The following is a 12,694-nucleotide window of genomic DNA, read 5'->3' as shown; positions in this document are numbered from 1 at the left end:
AGGTCGAGGTCATCGAGCTCGCTCAGCTTTTGGCTCTGCGTTCTCATGCGCTTGGGAAGGGGAACATCGTCGGGCGAGGGAGCGGCAGCGCCTGAAGCGGCCGGGGCGGGCTCGCCCGACTCCGTCTCCGCTTTTACACCCCTCCGCTTCATCTCGGGTCTGTCCAGTCGCGAACCCGGTGCCGCCGGCTCTGCGTCAACGCACCGGCCGGCCGAAAGGAGATTGCACCAAGTTCTCCGGTATCGAACACCCCTCCAGCTCATCGTCACATCCAAAATACAGCCCCGCGGGAGCCACTCGACACCCGCTGCAGCCGGGACCAAGAAAGACCGGGGTTGGCGTACCCCGGTAATTCACACCGGACTTGGTCGTCTGTGCAAAGGTCGGGGACATGGCCTCCACCGCGGGCGCGTTCGCCCAGAGGAAGGCTCAGACCCTGGCCGAGCTCGCGGCTGACAGCGGAGATTTCAGCCGCGCGGGGCACGTCGACGAGCGCGCGAGGCCCATCGTCGGCCTAGTGAACCGCCATCCGAGCTTCTTCACCACCAGCTCTTGCGCCGGGCGCGTCAGCCTGTTCGCCGATCCCACCACGGCCACCAGGGCGGCGGGCATGAAGGGGGGCGAGTGGGTGTACGTCAACCACGACCCGGCGGACGCCGACGCGATCGTGGCGGCGGTGAGGCGCAAGCTCGGCGAGGACGAGGACGGCGGCGAGGGGATGGACCCGGAGTGCACCCTCGTGTTGAGGTTCGAGCCTTTCATCCTTTCTGTGGAGGCTTCTACCCTCGAGGAGGGCGCACGGCTGGTGGCGGCCGCGCGGGACGCCGGCTACCGCGAGAGCGGCATCACCGCAAGCGACAAGAGGTTCATCCTGGCCGTGCGATGCTCAATCCGCATGGAGGTGCCCGTGGTATCGTGCGGGGAGAGGCTAGTCACCGACGACGCGCTCAGACGCCTCGTGTCCATCGCCAACGACAAGCACGCGGCCAACTCCTCACGCGCGGAGAGGCTCATGGAGCGTTTCATCGCCGTCTTTGGCGACGAGCTGGAGGCGCCGGCGACGCGCGGGGGCGACGGCAGAGCAGGAGAGGAGAGGGGCGACGAGGCGGGCGAGACCTCCGAGTCCGCGCCCCACATCGAGGGCGAGTGGGTGCTCATGGTGGACAAGCTCGCGGCGAAGCGGTGCAAGGATGCCATCAAGTCCGCCGGGTGGCTGGACCAGGGCAGGCGGGCGGGCGCCAGCGACGACGGGAAGCGCGTCGCTCTGCCCGTCACATCCGCCGGCGCCGCCGAGCTCGTCGTCGCCAATTCGCTCGGTGGAAATGGATGGGAGGACTGCAAGTCGCTACCGGCTCTGGAAGCGATACGGGATGGCCACGCAGAGCTCGTGCGATCCGACGAATCTGCACCGGACAGCCCGGGAAAGCCACCGACTGGTCCGAAGCTCCAGGCGAAACAGTCGAGGCAGAGCCCCGCCGCCACGATAAAGGCGGCGGCATTGGCGCTGCTGCCCCGCACCACACCGCAGACGCCCGCTATTATCGCCGAAATACCCACCAAGTGGGAGAAACTCGGCGACCTCGCCCTCCTCCCTTCGTGCTCATTCCTCTCCGACGAGGTGTGGACGATGGGCGTGAGGGAGCGTCTGTACCCGGCTGTCGCTGAGGCCCTCGGCGTGGCGAGGCTGGCGCGGCAGGCCGAGGTGAGCCAGGGGCCCAAGCGCGAGTCCCGCGCGGTGATGCTTTGGGATCCCGGGAACGTTGGCGGGTGGGTCGAGACCAAGGAGCTCGGGGTGACGTACGGCCTTGACGTCACCAAGGTTATGTTCAGCAGCGGGAACGGGACGGAGAAGGCAAGGATGGGTCGGGTCCACGCCGCGGGCGAGACGGTGGTGGACCTCTTCGCGGGTATCGGCTACTACACCCTGCAGCTGCTTCGACACGCGGGAGTGGCCAAGGTTTTCGCGTGCGAGTGGAATCCAAACTCCGTGGCGGCGCTCCGTCGCAACTTGCGGCTCAACGGCGTGGAGTCGAACAGGTGCGAGGTGAGGGAAGGGGACAACCGGAGGGTCGCGCCCGTCGGTGTAGCGGATCGCGTTCTGCTCGGACTGCTCCCCGACAGCGAGACATCCTGGCCCACGGCCGTGGCGGCGCTCAGGGCCGAGACCGGGGGCGTGATGCACGTGCACGGTAACGTGGCGAGCGGCGAGGAGGAAGCGTGGGCCCGGCGTCTCGAGAGCGAGGTCGCGGCGCTCGCGGCTGACCTGGGTCGGGAGTGGGCCGTGCGAGTGGAGCACGTGGAGCGGGTCAAGTGGTACGCGCCGAGGGTGAGACACCTAGTAGCCGACGTGAGGTGTGTGCCCACCAGGCTCGGCGCGGTGTGGGCCGCGGGCGTTGGCGCGGCGACCTCGCCGATGGCCAGGAACTCGAACGAGAAGCTGGCCGCCATGCTGGACGCGAATGAGGTTGAGAAGGAGTTGAAGGTCAAGCTCCCGCCAGGGTCCCCGGAGTCGGTGCTGGACGGCGCCATGTCCTCCCAACCTGTGCGACGAATGCACCGACCCTCCCCCGCGGACTTCCGGGCGGGGCCATCGACCCACCGCGAGCCGTGTGTGATGACTGGTCTCGACATAGGTCCCGCGCCGTGGACGTGGTCCCCGGCGCACGTGGCGTCGGTGCCCGGCGTGAGGGAGTCCGAGGTGAGCGTCCACGTGTCGGACACACCGCACCTGGACTTTGTTCGGAAGAACTTCAAGTTCAAGAACATGCCGTTCGGGGAGCTCCTCGACGAGCTGACCGCCGAGGCCCAGACGGAAGGGACAGGCCACGATAAGAAGACGTGGTACTACCTGCGAAGCATCGGTCGCAATCCCCGCAAGGAGCCCGCGCACTGCCTCGAGCAGTTTCCCGGTTTGGCGAAGGAGCTCAGGATCCCCTCGGACGTACTGTGGGGCGGGTCCACGGACGACGATCAGTACTTCAGCGCCGTGCTTCGATGTTCTAGCGGCGGTCTAAGGCTGTGGACCCACTACGACGCCATGGACAACGCCCTCATCCAACTCCACGGCGAGAAGCGGGTGCTGCTCTTCCCACCCGCCGCGAGCGCGGGTTTGTACCTGGACGGGTCCTCATCTCCCGTCGTCGGACCCGCGGTGGACGGCGTGGACGGTAAATGGCCCGAGGAATTCCCCGCGTACCGAGCCGCGCGTACCATGGCCGTGGAGGTGACGCTGCAGCCCGGTGACGTGCTCTTCATCCCGGCTTTGTGGGCACACCACGTGGAGGCTCTGCACGGGCCGTCAATTGCCGTCAACGTTTTCTTCAGGGAGCTGCCAAAGTCCATGTATCCGGCCAAGGACCTCTACGGAAACGCGGATCCGATCGCGGCAGGGAAGGCGCTAGACGCGTGCGAGACTGCCGCGAGGGAGCTGTCGAGCCTGCCCCGCGACCACAGGGTGTTCTACGGGGGTGTTGCGGTGGCTCGTATGATGAGGGACCTTCGCATCGAGGACGAAGTTGGCGCGGTGGTCGTGCCAGGCTCCATCGCGCCGAGGGTCTCGAAGCAGGAACCAGATAAACCAGTTGAGGAGGTGACCACGGCGGTGACTCAGACGGTGACGCAGGTCAGTACGGTCAACCTCGCCGGCGTGGCAACTGGCGTGGCTGTGGGCATCGCTTTGTGTGGCGTCGCATCCCACGTCTGGCGGAGATCATAAACTATTACGCAAAGGTAAAATTTAACGTTTGAATAGAGCAGCGACCGCGGTTTCCTACTTGGGCGTGGAACGCACGATGTCAAGGATGACCTTCAGGATCCTGGGCATCGTCTCAGGGATGCCGCTCTTGATCTCAAAGTCCGTCAGCATCCCAGCCGTGCGGTAGAACTCTTCCACCGGCACCGAGTTGTCCTTGTACACCTGCAGCCTGGCCTTGACCACCTCCTCGGTGTCGTCCTTGCGCTGCTCCATCTTGTCCTCGCACCCAGCGGGCGGGTTGAGCGGTGGCATCACGATAGGAGGATCTCCCGGGTGGTAGATGTCCGCGATGTTGAAGTTCTTGCCGCACTCCTTGCACACACGCCTCGCGCAGCACTTCTCGACCAGGATATCCTCCCTGAGCCCGAGGTTCATCACCTGCTGCACCTCCGTGAACTTGTTCAGCTCCTCAGCCTGGGCCACTGTTCGCGGGAAGCCGTCAAGGAGAAATCCTCGCTCGCCCTCCTCGATCCCCTTCTCGACACGCCCCTTCAGGATGTCGAGGATCATCGCATCCGGGAGGAGCTGCCCCTTGGAGGTGATCGCCGACATCCGCGCCCCGAGCTCGGTGCCGCGCTTGATCTCGTCCCTGACCAGATCCCCCGCGGATATGTGAGGGATCTTCATCAGCTTCGAAATTCGACTGGCGTACGTGCCCTTCCCCACCCCCGGGGCACCCAAGAACACCCAGTTGATCCGCTTGCCCGCAGCGAGGAGCTCATCGCACGCCGATACCAGCTCATCGGCGAGCGCGTCGGTGCTCTTGTGTCGACGCTGCGCGACCATGCCCCAGACAGCGCCGGCGGGTGCGTAGAGGGGGTTCACGCTCACCACCGGCGCGAACGCCGCACGGTGGGAGATGATCGAGCGGCGCAGCGATTGCATCGTTCGCTGATTTGTGTGCATCGGAGCGGCGGCTGCTGCAGACAGGCACAAATCTTGTTTTACTTGTCCGGGGGGTATCCACAGTGCCAGCCCTCGAGGGCCCATTTTGACTTGGCCACTAACTTTTAGTTCTATTGATATGGTCCTATGCGTCCGCTACTCGGACGGGTGCTACATTCCCACGCCAGTACTTCCCCTCGTGGCAGGTCACTCCTGCTTTATGGTCACTCCTGCTTTATGATTGCTTCCATGGCTGTGGCCCTCACGTTCTGATAAGACAGGAACGCGTTCCAATACAGCCCGGCGACGTTGAGGTATAGGACGCGGTACATCGGCGGACAGTACATGAAGTTCACCATGTTCGCCGCGGGCCAGAACGCCGACCCCGCCACGAAGATGTCCCACCAGGTATCCGTGAACTTCTGCACGCCACCCTCGAGCCCCTTTCCCTCGAACACGGAGAGCCAACCGTAGAACAGCGCCGTGTACGACGGGAACAGGAAGAAGTGACCCAGCGCAACCTTCTTCGCTGCGGCCTGCACGGTGGTGGCGGGACCGACCACCTTCTCCAATATCCCCAGGGTCCTGCGAGTTGAAGGATTCGGTGAGTTCACATATTAAAGATTCGGGGAAGTGGGCACGCGAGGGTGGAATGTTTGAAGGGCGGCGCTCACTTGTTGAAGAACGGCCCGTGCAGCGTCAGACCCACGCCGAAGAACCTGGCGGTTCGCACGAGATCATAATCAGCAAGTCCAAGCTTCTCGCGGACCGCCGCCGACATCCAGTGCGCCCCGGAGGTGGAGGCGGGAGCAGAGCGCTCCTCGCACTTCTTCGGCTTCTCCACTTTTTCGTTCTCCGCCGTCCCGGCGACGGCTGGCTGGTACTGCATCTGGATGGTCTGGCACAGGAGATCCCCGCCGGCCATGATGGTTCCCGACGTAAGACCTGCCCTGAGCATCGGGTGCAAACCGTGCCACGCTTTCGACGCGGCACCGTGGGGCGACATCCTCGCGTCTTCTCACCGCGCGGAATGGCCGAGTCAACAGTCCTTTCGGCCAATAAAACGCTCCCAAATGGAAATGGAGATCCCGCGAGAGATTCTGTTCAGGGTTAACTGCTGACTATTTGCCCCGTGCAGGAGAGGAGGGTTTTTTCAATTTCATGAAGTAGCAAAGGCTCACTGATTTATCCTGAGCAAAGGCTTACGAAATGCGCACACGTCACCACACTTCCGATCTCACCATGTCCGCCGCGTCCTTCTCCTCCTGCATCCGGGGTGCTCCCGTGATCGCCCGTCGCGATGCGCGCGCGATCCGTCGCACTGTCGCTCGCGTTCCCATGGTGACCCGCGCGAACGCAGACATCATGAGCGAGGTGGGCACCGCGGTCCTCACCGATGGCCAGCTCCAGGGCGAACGATATGTCGCTTCGAACCGCTTCAGGCTCCAGGCCGGCAAGGGCCCCACATTCGAGAAGCGCTGGGCCGAGCGCAAGAGCCGCCTCGCCAACCTCGATGGATTCCGCTTCTTCACGCTCATGCGCCGCGTGGAGGGCATGGGAGGTCCCCCCAAGCCCGCCGACGCCGACGAGGAGTACGACTACGTGTCGCTCACAATCTGGGAGGACAAGTCCGGCTTCGACGCGTGGCGCACCGGCGAGGCCTTCAAGGAGGCGCACGGCGGCGGTACCATCTTTGGCTTCGTGGAGATGCTCGTCTCCTCCATGATGGTCCTCAAGGGCGGACCCAAGCCCGCTTTCTACGACGGTCTGCTCCCCGTGGTGAAGCCCCCTCCGGAGGATACGCCGTGGAAGGCGGTTGGGGGCTGGCGCGACGTCAAGGCTGACGGCGTCAACCCGCTCGACACCGACGTGTACGTGGCGATGAACCGCTTTAAGGTTCTCCCGGGCAAGGAGGAGGCCTTCGAGCAGCGGTGGGCCGAGCGCGAGAGCAAGCTGGAGGGCATGGACGGTTTCCTCACTTTTCTGCTGCTTCGAAGAGACGCGCTCAAGGCGGAGGATGGATACAACTACTCCACCCTGACCGTGTGGAGGAGCAAGGAGGACTTCCAAGCGTGGAGGGAATCGTCCGCCAACTCCGCGGCGCACTCCAAGGCCGGAGAGGCGGAGCCCATGTTCGACGGGCCGCCCAGTCCCGTCATGTACGAGGGCGTCCTAGCGCTGCTGTCAGAGAAGGGGGCGTGAGCATGTTTACCCCCTTCTTGAATTTAGCGCCGCTGTCATCTTAGTCATCAACTGTGTGAAAAAGGATAATTGGAAACTTCAGACTCGGCCGTCTCCTCGTCCCGTTCCCGAACTGCCGAAGCGAGCAAACTGGCAAATCCGGAGATTGATTTTGCTCGTTGAGACGAGATTCCGCTGGACCCTTAGACGAAGGGGAGTTGGCGCGATCGGCACAACCTGAGCGCACGGCTGCCCCCGTAGCTGGTGCACTTCTTACACCTACGTAGCGGAGCGTTACGGTGAGTGTCCCGACGTCCAAACCCTAGCCGACGTCCCCGCGTCGCGGTTAACCCCCCGCGTAATCCGCCCCCAAAAATATCCCCACGCATCCGCTGATACCCTAGTTTTTCCAACCTCCCCGTCGAGCAGGCAGGTCGGGCAACATGTCGAAGGCTATCGCTAAGATGTTCGAGCCCATGTTCGCGGCGTTTGCAAAGCGCTACCAGGGCTGGGTGGGCGCAGAGCTTTCGAAGTACGGGCTTCGATACGACGATCTCCTCGACGAGACGATGAACCTGGACGTGGCTGAGGCTCTCAAGCGCCTCCCCCAGGAGGAGCGCGACCTGAGGATGCAGCGCCTCAAGCGCGCCATGGACCTCTCCATGAAGCACGTGTACCTCGATGCGGAGATGCAGAAAAAGCAGACTCCTTTCAAGTGGTACATCAAGCCCGTGCTGGAGGAGGTTGAGGCTGAGAGGGACGAGAGGGCAGCCCTGGGGACTGGGCAGCCGTATAACAGGCAGATCCCGTGAAAAGGCACAAGATGCGGCGCGCCAACTCCGTGCTGCTCAGATTTGTTTCTCGTTCATTTGTAAAATTACTTGATTTCACGTGCGCCCGGGGTGATGGCTCCCCTTTCCTCGACTAAGCTCCCCTCTCCTCCGCCTTGTCCACCTCCCCTTTCCTCTTGAGCGAATAATAATTCTCCTCAGCCTTGCCCTTCCTCGCGTTCCTCTCCTCGTACGCGGCCCTGTCGTCCGCCACCCGCTGTATGATCGTCGCCGTGGTCAGGTCCGCGCCCCTCGCGGTACCCTTGGCAACCTCCCTGAAGATTCCCATCTCCCTGGGCACGCGGTTTGGATCGGCTGGGGTGTCCGCCAGCGCCGGCGCGCACGGCTCCTCCGCGACGACGGCGGCGACGTTGAACGTGGCGATGAGATCACGCGTCACCTCATCCGGGACGCCCATGATGACTTCATCCGCGTGTCTGCACGCCATCGCGCCCAGGGAACGCTCCTGCTGGTTCAGTATCGGGTGCGACGCGCCCCGGCGGGACCGAACGGCTTCGTCCTCGTGCACCCCCACCAGGACATAGTCCCCGAGCTCCTTCGCAGCCTCGAGAAGGTGGACGTGGCCCGCGTGGAACATGTCGAACGCACCGTGAACGTACACGACACGGGCGCCTGGCGGGATGGGTTTACCCCCGCCGCCGCTGAACTGCGCCACCCTCCGGCTCGTCGTGCAGAAGTGCGACAGCTTCTCGCCGGACTCGTTGCCGCCCTTGTCCGACCCGCCGCTCTTCCTCGGGCTGAGGAAGCCGCGCCGGGTCTGCTGGCTCGCCGCGAGCATCCTCCCGACGATATCCGTCGTCGACACCCCCTCCGTGCGCTTGATGGTCATGAACCTTCCCTCCTTCTTGGGTGCCGCGTACGCGTCGGTGCCGTCGGGAAGGAGGCAAGGATCATCCCCGTGGACGATGTAGTCTATGCGGTGCTTGCGCCACAGCGTCTGCATGAACTCGGGGTTGATATCATACGGAACGTCGAAGATTATCTCATCCACCCATCGGAAGCTCTCCACCACCGCGCGACGTTCGTCCTCGTTCAGCACCGGGGGACCCTTGCACCGACGAATCTCGTCGTCGGGGACGAGGCCGACGACGAGCTCGTCGCCGCACGCCTTGGCCAGACGTAGGGCGTTGGCGTGGCCGAAGTGCGCGAGGTCGAAGCAACCGTCCATGTACACGCGAACGGGCCTACGCTTTCTCCTTCGCGTGGCGTGTCGATCCAGAGCCCTGGCGGCCCACGACGACAACGTGCCACGCCTGATCCCGAAGAAGGCCTCGGGGTAATAGTAGGCGGCGAAGGCGGTTGCCGTGACGGCCGTGGCGGCGATCGCCGCGACTGAAGTGCGGCGATCAACCTCATGATCTATCCCGATGATCCGCAACGCCTTCGCCACCGTCTTCTCCATCTTGGATCCTTCGACGGCCACGCCACAACTTGTGAGCCGAGGAGCTTTTGCGAGTCAATATTTGAAGTGCACCGCCGAGTGGTTTCCGCCGCGGGCAGTGCGTTTGTACCTCGCCTCTCGACGCTACATGCCTATTTTCGCTACGTTCTAGATGAAAACTACGCGCGCTATGCGCAACCGAGCTGGCTCTCACCGCTTCTCACCCACCCGTCGCGTTCTGACCCGCCTGCCCTTCGTCAGGAACAGGACTCTGTTCACCTCCTCGACGGGCGTGTCCCTCATGGAAGGTACCGACCCCGGCAAGTCGGGTTCGTCCGCCTCGCTCCCGATGAACCCATTTTCCTCCGCGATCAGATCCGGGTCGTCCAGGTTCCTGACGCTCATCATGTTCACTCCCTCGTACATCCACGCGCCGTACAGCACGAGCACGCAGATCCAACATGGAACAGCAAGTGCCCAATACTTGTCCGGATAGTAGGTCACGCCCAGTCGCACCAGGACGTCCTCCGGGGTGTACGCCCACACCAAATATACGACATACATCACACCTATTGAGACAGCGGGAGGAACACGACGTTAGCGACGCGAGATGACGGTGATACGGGGCACGGAGGTCGGAAGGCAACTTCGATGGAGAAATTTTGGTTTTGGCGCCCTTAACGCACCGGTAAGGACGAAGCCAACGAATCCGTAAGCCTCCGCGGCCGAAGCACCATGCTCAGCTACGGCTATCCCCGCCCCCTCAGCTGAGTTCGGAGCCTTCTGGGTCTGGACCCCGACGGACTCATCGCGGCGCCCCATAAGCTCTGGTGGACAGTCTGTGGAATCTCCGGATTTGATCGTTCGCGGAGTGCTCCTGCCAAACCACTCAGATCCTATCAGATACTCCTCGTTCGTTCCGCCCCGTCCAACACACTCCGAGGGCGACTCCATGCAACAGATTGGGCTGGGACGCTTCCAGGCGCCCAGCAGGGCGCCGTTGAGGTGTGCAAGGTCGGGGCAGCGAGATATTCGCGGGGGTTGGGCCCTCGGCAGGGGGCAGCACGGAGGTGGCGCCCGCGAGGTGCCCGAAGTCGCCTCGAGGGACGCGAAAGGGACGCGGAAAGGGAAGAGGAGTGGGCGCGGTCGCCGCTTGGGTGCGACGGAGGGTAAGGCTCCGCCGAGGCCGCCGACTTCGGAGAACGACAAGAACGGCGGGGACGTGAACGCGGCGGGGATGGGCCAGCCGTACCTCGGGGAGGATGACGGCGTCTTCGGGGGCGGAGACTTCGTCCGCTCGCTCCGCGCCTTGCCCGCCCCTATCTTCACCAACGAGGATTCCTACTTCGAGGAGAAACTGGGAACCACGTTCCTTTTCGGCCAGCGACCTGAGGCGGATCTGGATGAACTCAACGGGCTCTTCGCAACCGTGGGGTTCCCTCAGAGGGACCCCACGCGGCTGAAACGCGCGCTGGTAAACTCGCACCACATCGTGTGGTGCGTGGTGAAGGATGGGAACAAGAATCGCAGCACGCACCCGGGGCAGTGCGTGGGTTTCGCCAGGGCCACCAGCGACGGGGTATTCTACGCGACGATATGGGACGTGGTAGTGTCCCCTAAGTGGCAGGGATGCGGCATAGGCCGAGGTATGGTGCAGAGGCTGGTGGACAAGCTGGTGAAGGAGGACATCAACAACATTACGCTGTACACGGAGCCCGCCGTGGAGGGACTGTACCGAACCATTGGGTTCGAGACGATGGACAAGGCCACGGGGATGGCCTTCAGGCACCAGAGGAACGCGAGAAGGGTGAGAGGGAGCGAAGACACCACGCGATAGACGCTATTCTTTCCGAGTATTTGTATTTTACAACGCTGTAGTTCTTGGAGCTTTAGTTCTTGGTGACCTCCTCAGGATACGGCGCAAGGAACCAAACCTCATTGTGCCTCCTAAAGATCCTGAAGGGCGAATCGTACCCGGCGAACACGAAGTGTTCTCTATCTCCCACGTCGTCCAGACCGTCGCTTTCCAGGTCCTCACCCAACGTCTCGGCCTGCGCGATGAGCTTCTCCTCGTTGGTCCACCCGCCGAAGGCCCTGACAAACGCGACGAATCCGTCGGGGTCCTCGTCGATGAACACCTCCGGGTCCGTGGGTTCGGGGGGATCGATCTGCGTCGTGGATACTCCGTCGCCGTCGTAGGGTACGAAGAATGAGACGGTGAAGTTGTTCTCGCAGAAGGGGCCGTCACCAGGGGTCAGCGTCACGCGCACAGGCGCAGTCATCGGGATGTGGGCGCTGTCGGAGTTTGCTCCCTGGATGTAGTGGAAGAGTCGCATGAACCCCTGAGAAACGGCCGCGTCGTACTTCACGCCGGTCACCACCGTGGACACCCACTTCAGACCCGGAGGATACAGGCGCGTCTCGTACTTTGCATTCTTCTTGGTCGTCTTGAACTTCGGACAGTCGAGGGAGTGGCAGAACCACGGGGGAGCATCGGGAGCTTCTTCATTAGGATTCTTGGTCCACGTCGCCCTGAGTGCGGACTGAGAGGAAGTGATGAAAGAGCTCGCCACACTCATGGGGCGCGCGGCAGACACGCTGAAGGGCGTGACGGCAAGTGCTAGGAGCACGAAAACGAATATGTTCTTCATCAGGCGTCGACGTTATTGGCGCGAGGCTTCGGCCTCTGACGGGCGATTCCCACCCAGCCAGGATAAAATGCGTGACCAAAAAATCGAGGCCGCTGCTTGAGATCCTCGAGATATTTTCTGGCGGCGGGGCGGTCTCGAGGGACACTCGTGGAGGCACACCAGACCCTATTCGAGACAAGATGTCGACCGTCGCTCTTCGTGTCACGACGTGCAAAGACAAGGGCGCGTCCGTTCGGGGTGCATCTCTCCGAACCCGGGTGAACCCTGCGCGATCCCCCAACCGCCCCTACTGGACGCCACCCTCGTTCTCCGGCAGGAAGCTGGTCGCACTCAGGGCCGGCGACGATGAGGCCGGGTTCAAGAAGGCAAAGGACGACGACGAGGACGTGGGCGGGGATAACGCCGTGCAGGACGCCCTCGCCTCAGAGCTCAAGTTCCAGACGAAGCTGTACCAGGCGCAGCAGTACATTGAGGGGAAGAAGGATGAGTTCATCCAGAAGGGAGAGGAGGGCAAGGAGAAGTTGGACGCGGAGGCCAAGGTGTTCCGCGACAGGGCCAACCTCGAGCTCGGTTTGAAGGCGAGCGAGATTGACGAACAGCTGGCCGAGATGCTCGACGAGACCGCGGCGGCGAGGGCGAGGAACGAGAGGGTGCAGGCTGAGCTGGCCGAGCTCGAGGAGCAGCTCACGGGGACGTCCAGCGGCAGGTTCCGCAAGGCCCCGCCGAAGACCGCCGCGCCGAAGACGATAAGCGCCATGAAACAGGCGGCGATCGATAAGGAGGCGGCGGACGTGGACGCGCGCATGAGGAACACGCTGGAGGAGACGCAGAGGAAGAGCGCCTACACGCTCATCTTGCTGCTGTTGGTGGTGACGGACATCTCGCTCGTCGCGGAGGGCGCGTGGGACAAGTTCTTCGCCATCGGCTGCGTCATCGCGCTGGTCGGGTATCAGGCCAACAACGAGCGGCTCAACAAGTGATGGGGGTTGCG

General features: G+C 63.2%; 10 protein-coding genes across 10 annotated transcripts; 5 read left to right on the top strand and 5 right to left on the bottom strand.

Annotated features, from left to right (window-relative positions):
* Positions 1 to 391: 391 nt before the first annotated feature.
* Positions 392 to 3,715, top strand: MICPUN_58711 (TWY3 methyltransferase; the record flags this gene model as incomplete). Its single annotated transcript, XM_002502528.1, has 1 exon — positions 392 to 3,715. One exon carries the CDS (start codon positions 392 to 394, stop codon positions 3,713 to 3,715), a length of 3,324 nt encoding a protein of 1,107 aa, XP_002502574.1.
* Positions 3,716 to 3,769: 54 nt separating this feature from the next.
* MICPUN_100607 (adenylate kinase) lies at positions 3,770 to 4,744 on the bottom strand (the record flags this gene model as incomplete). The annotated part of the gene is made up of 1 exon (XM_002502154.1): positions 3,770 to 4,744. One exon carries the CDS (start codon positions 4,742 to 4,744, stop codon positions 3,770 to 3,772), a length of 975 nt encoding a protein of 324 aa, XP_002502200.1.
* An 8-nt stretch (positions 4,745 to 4,752) lies between these two features.
* Positions 4,753 to 5,652, bottom strand: PMP22 (peroxisomal membrane protein). Its single transcript, XM_002502153.1, has 2 exons — positions 5,314 to 5,652; positions 4,753 to 5,224 (listed from the first exon to the last, which is right to left on the bottom strand). Exons 1-2 carry the CDS (start codon positions 5,643 to 5,645, stop codon positions 4,864 to 4,866), a joined length of 693 nt encoding a protein of 230 aa, XP_002502199.1. The 5' UTR covers positions 5,646 to 5,652; the 3' UTR covers positions 4,753 to 4,863.
* A 229-nt stretch (positions 5,653 to 5,881) lies between these two features.
* On the top strand, positions 5,882 to 6,841 carry MICPUN_100605 (ubiquinol:cytochrome c oxidoreductase 14 kDa subunit-containing protein; the record flags this gene model as incomplete). The annotated part of the gene is made up of 1 exon (XM_002502527.1): positions 5,882 to 6,841. One exon carries the CDS (start codon positions 5,882 to 5,884, stop codon positions 6,839 to 6,841), a length of 960 nt encoding a protein of 319 aa, XP_002502573.1.
* A 422-nt stretch (positions 6,842 to 7,263) lies between these two features.
* Positions 7,264 to 7,714, top strand: MICPUN_113903 (mitochondrial tRNA import complex; the record flags this gene model as incomplete). Its single annotated transcript, XM_002502526.1, has 1 exon — positions 7,264 to 7,714. The coding sequence occupies one exon, from the start codon at positions 7,264 to 7,266 to the stop codon at positions 7,630 to 7,632; it is 369 nt and encodes a 122-aa protein (XP_002502572.1). The 3' UTR covers positions 7,633 to 7,714.
* A 30-nt stretch (positions 7,715 to 7,744) lies between these two features.
* MICPUN_97416 (predicted protein) lies at positions 7,745 to 8,839 on the bottom strand (the record flags this gene model as incomplete). Its single annotated transcript, XM_002502152.1, has 1 exon — positions 7,745 to 8,839. One exon carries the CDS (start codon positions 8,837 to 8,839, stop codon positions 7,745 to 7,747), a length of 1,095 nt encoding a protein of 364 aa, XP_002502198.1.
* Positions 8,840 to 9,262: 423 nt separating this feature from the next.
* Positions 9,263 to 9,616, bottom strand: MICPUN_100603 (predicted protein; the record flags this gene model as incomplete). Its single annotated transcript, XM_002502151.1, has 1 exon — positions 9,263 to 9,616. One exon carries the CDS (start codon positions 9,614 to 9,616, stop codon positions 9,263 to 9,265), a length of 354 nt encoding a protein of 117 aa, XP_002502197.1.
* Positions 9,617 to 10,004: 388 nt separating this feature from the next.
* Positions 10,005 to 11,640, top strand: MICPUN_58705 (gcn5-related n-acetyltransferase; the record flags this gene model as incomplete). The annotated part of the gene is made up of 1 exon (XM_002502525.1): positions 10,005 to 11,640. The coding sequence occupies one exon, from the start codon at positions 10,005 to 10,007 to the stop codon at positions 10,887 to 10,889; it is 885 nt and encodes a 294-aa protein (XP_002502571.1). The 3' UTR covers positions 10,890 to 11,640.
* On the bottom strand, positions 10,888 to 11,731 carry MICPUN_58704 (heme binding protein). The gene has a single exon (XM_002502150.1). It carries the CDS (start codon positions 11,701 to 11,703, stop codon positions 10,942 to 10,944), a length of 762 nt encoding a protein of 253 aa, XP_002502196.1. The 5' UTR covers positions 11,704 to 11,731; the 3' UTR covers positions 10,888 to 10,941.
* A 151-nt stretch (positions 11,732 to 11,882) lies between these two features.
* On the top strand, positions 11,883 to 12,683 carry MICPUN_58703 (predicted protein; the record flags this gene model as incomplete). Its single annotated transcript, XM_002502524.1, has 1 exon — positions 11,883 to 12,683. The coding sequence occupies one exon, from the start codon at positions 11,883 to 11,885 to the stop codon at positions 12,681 to 12,683; it is 801 nt and encodes a 266-aa protein (XP_002502570.1).
* Between the last annotated feature and the right edge of the window lie 11 nt (positions 12,684 to 12,694).

This window comes from Micromonas commoda, chromosome 5, assembly GCF_000090985.2.
Source record: "Micromonas commoda chromosome 5, complete sequence".
NCBI lineage: Eukaryota > Viridiplantae > Chlorophyta > Mamiellophyceae > Mamiellales > Mamiellaceae > Micromonas > Micromonas commoda.
This window is presented reverse-complemented; position numbering and strand designations above follow the sequence as displayed.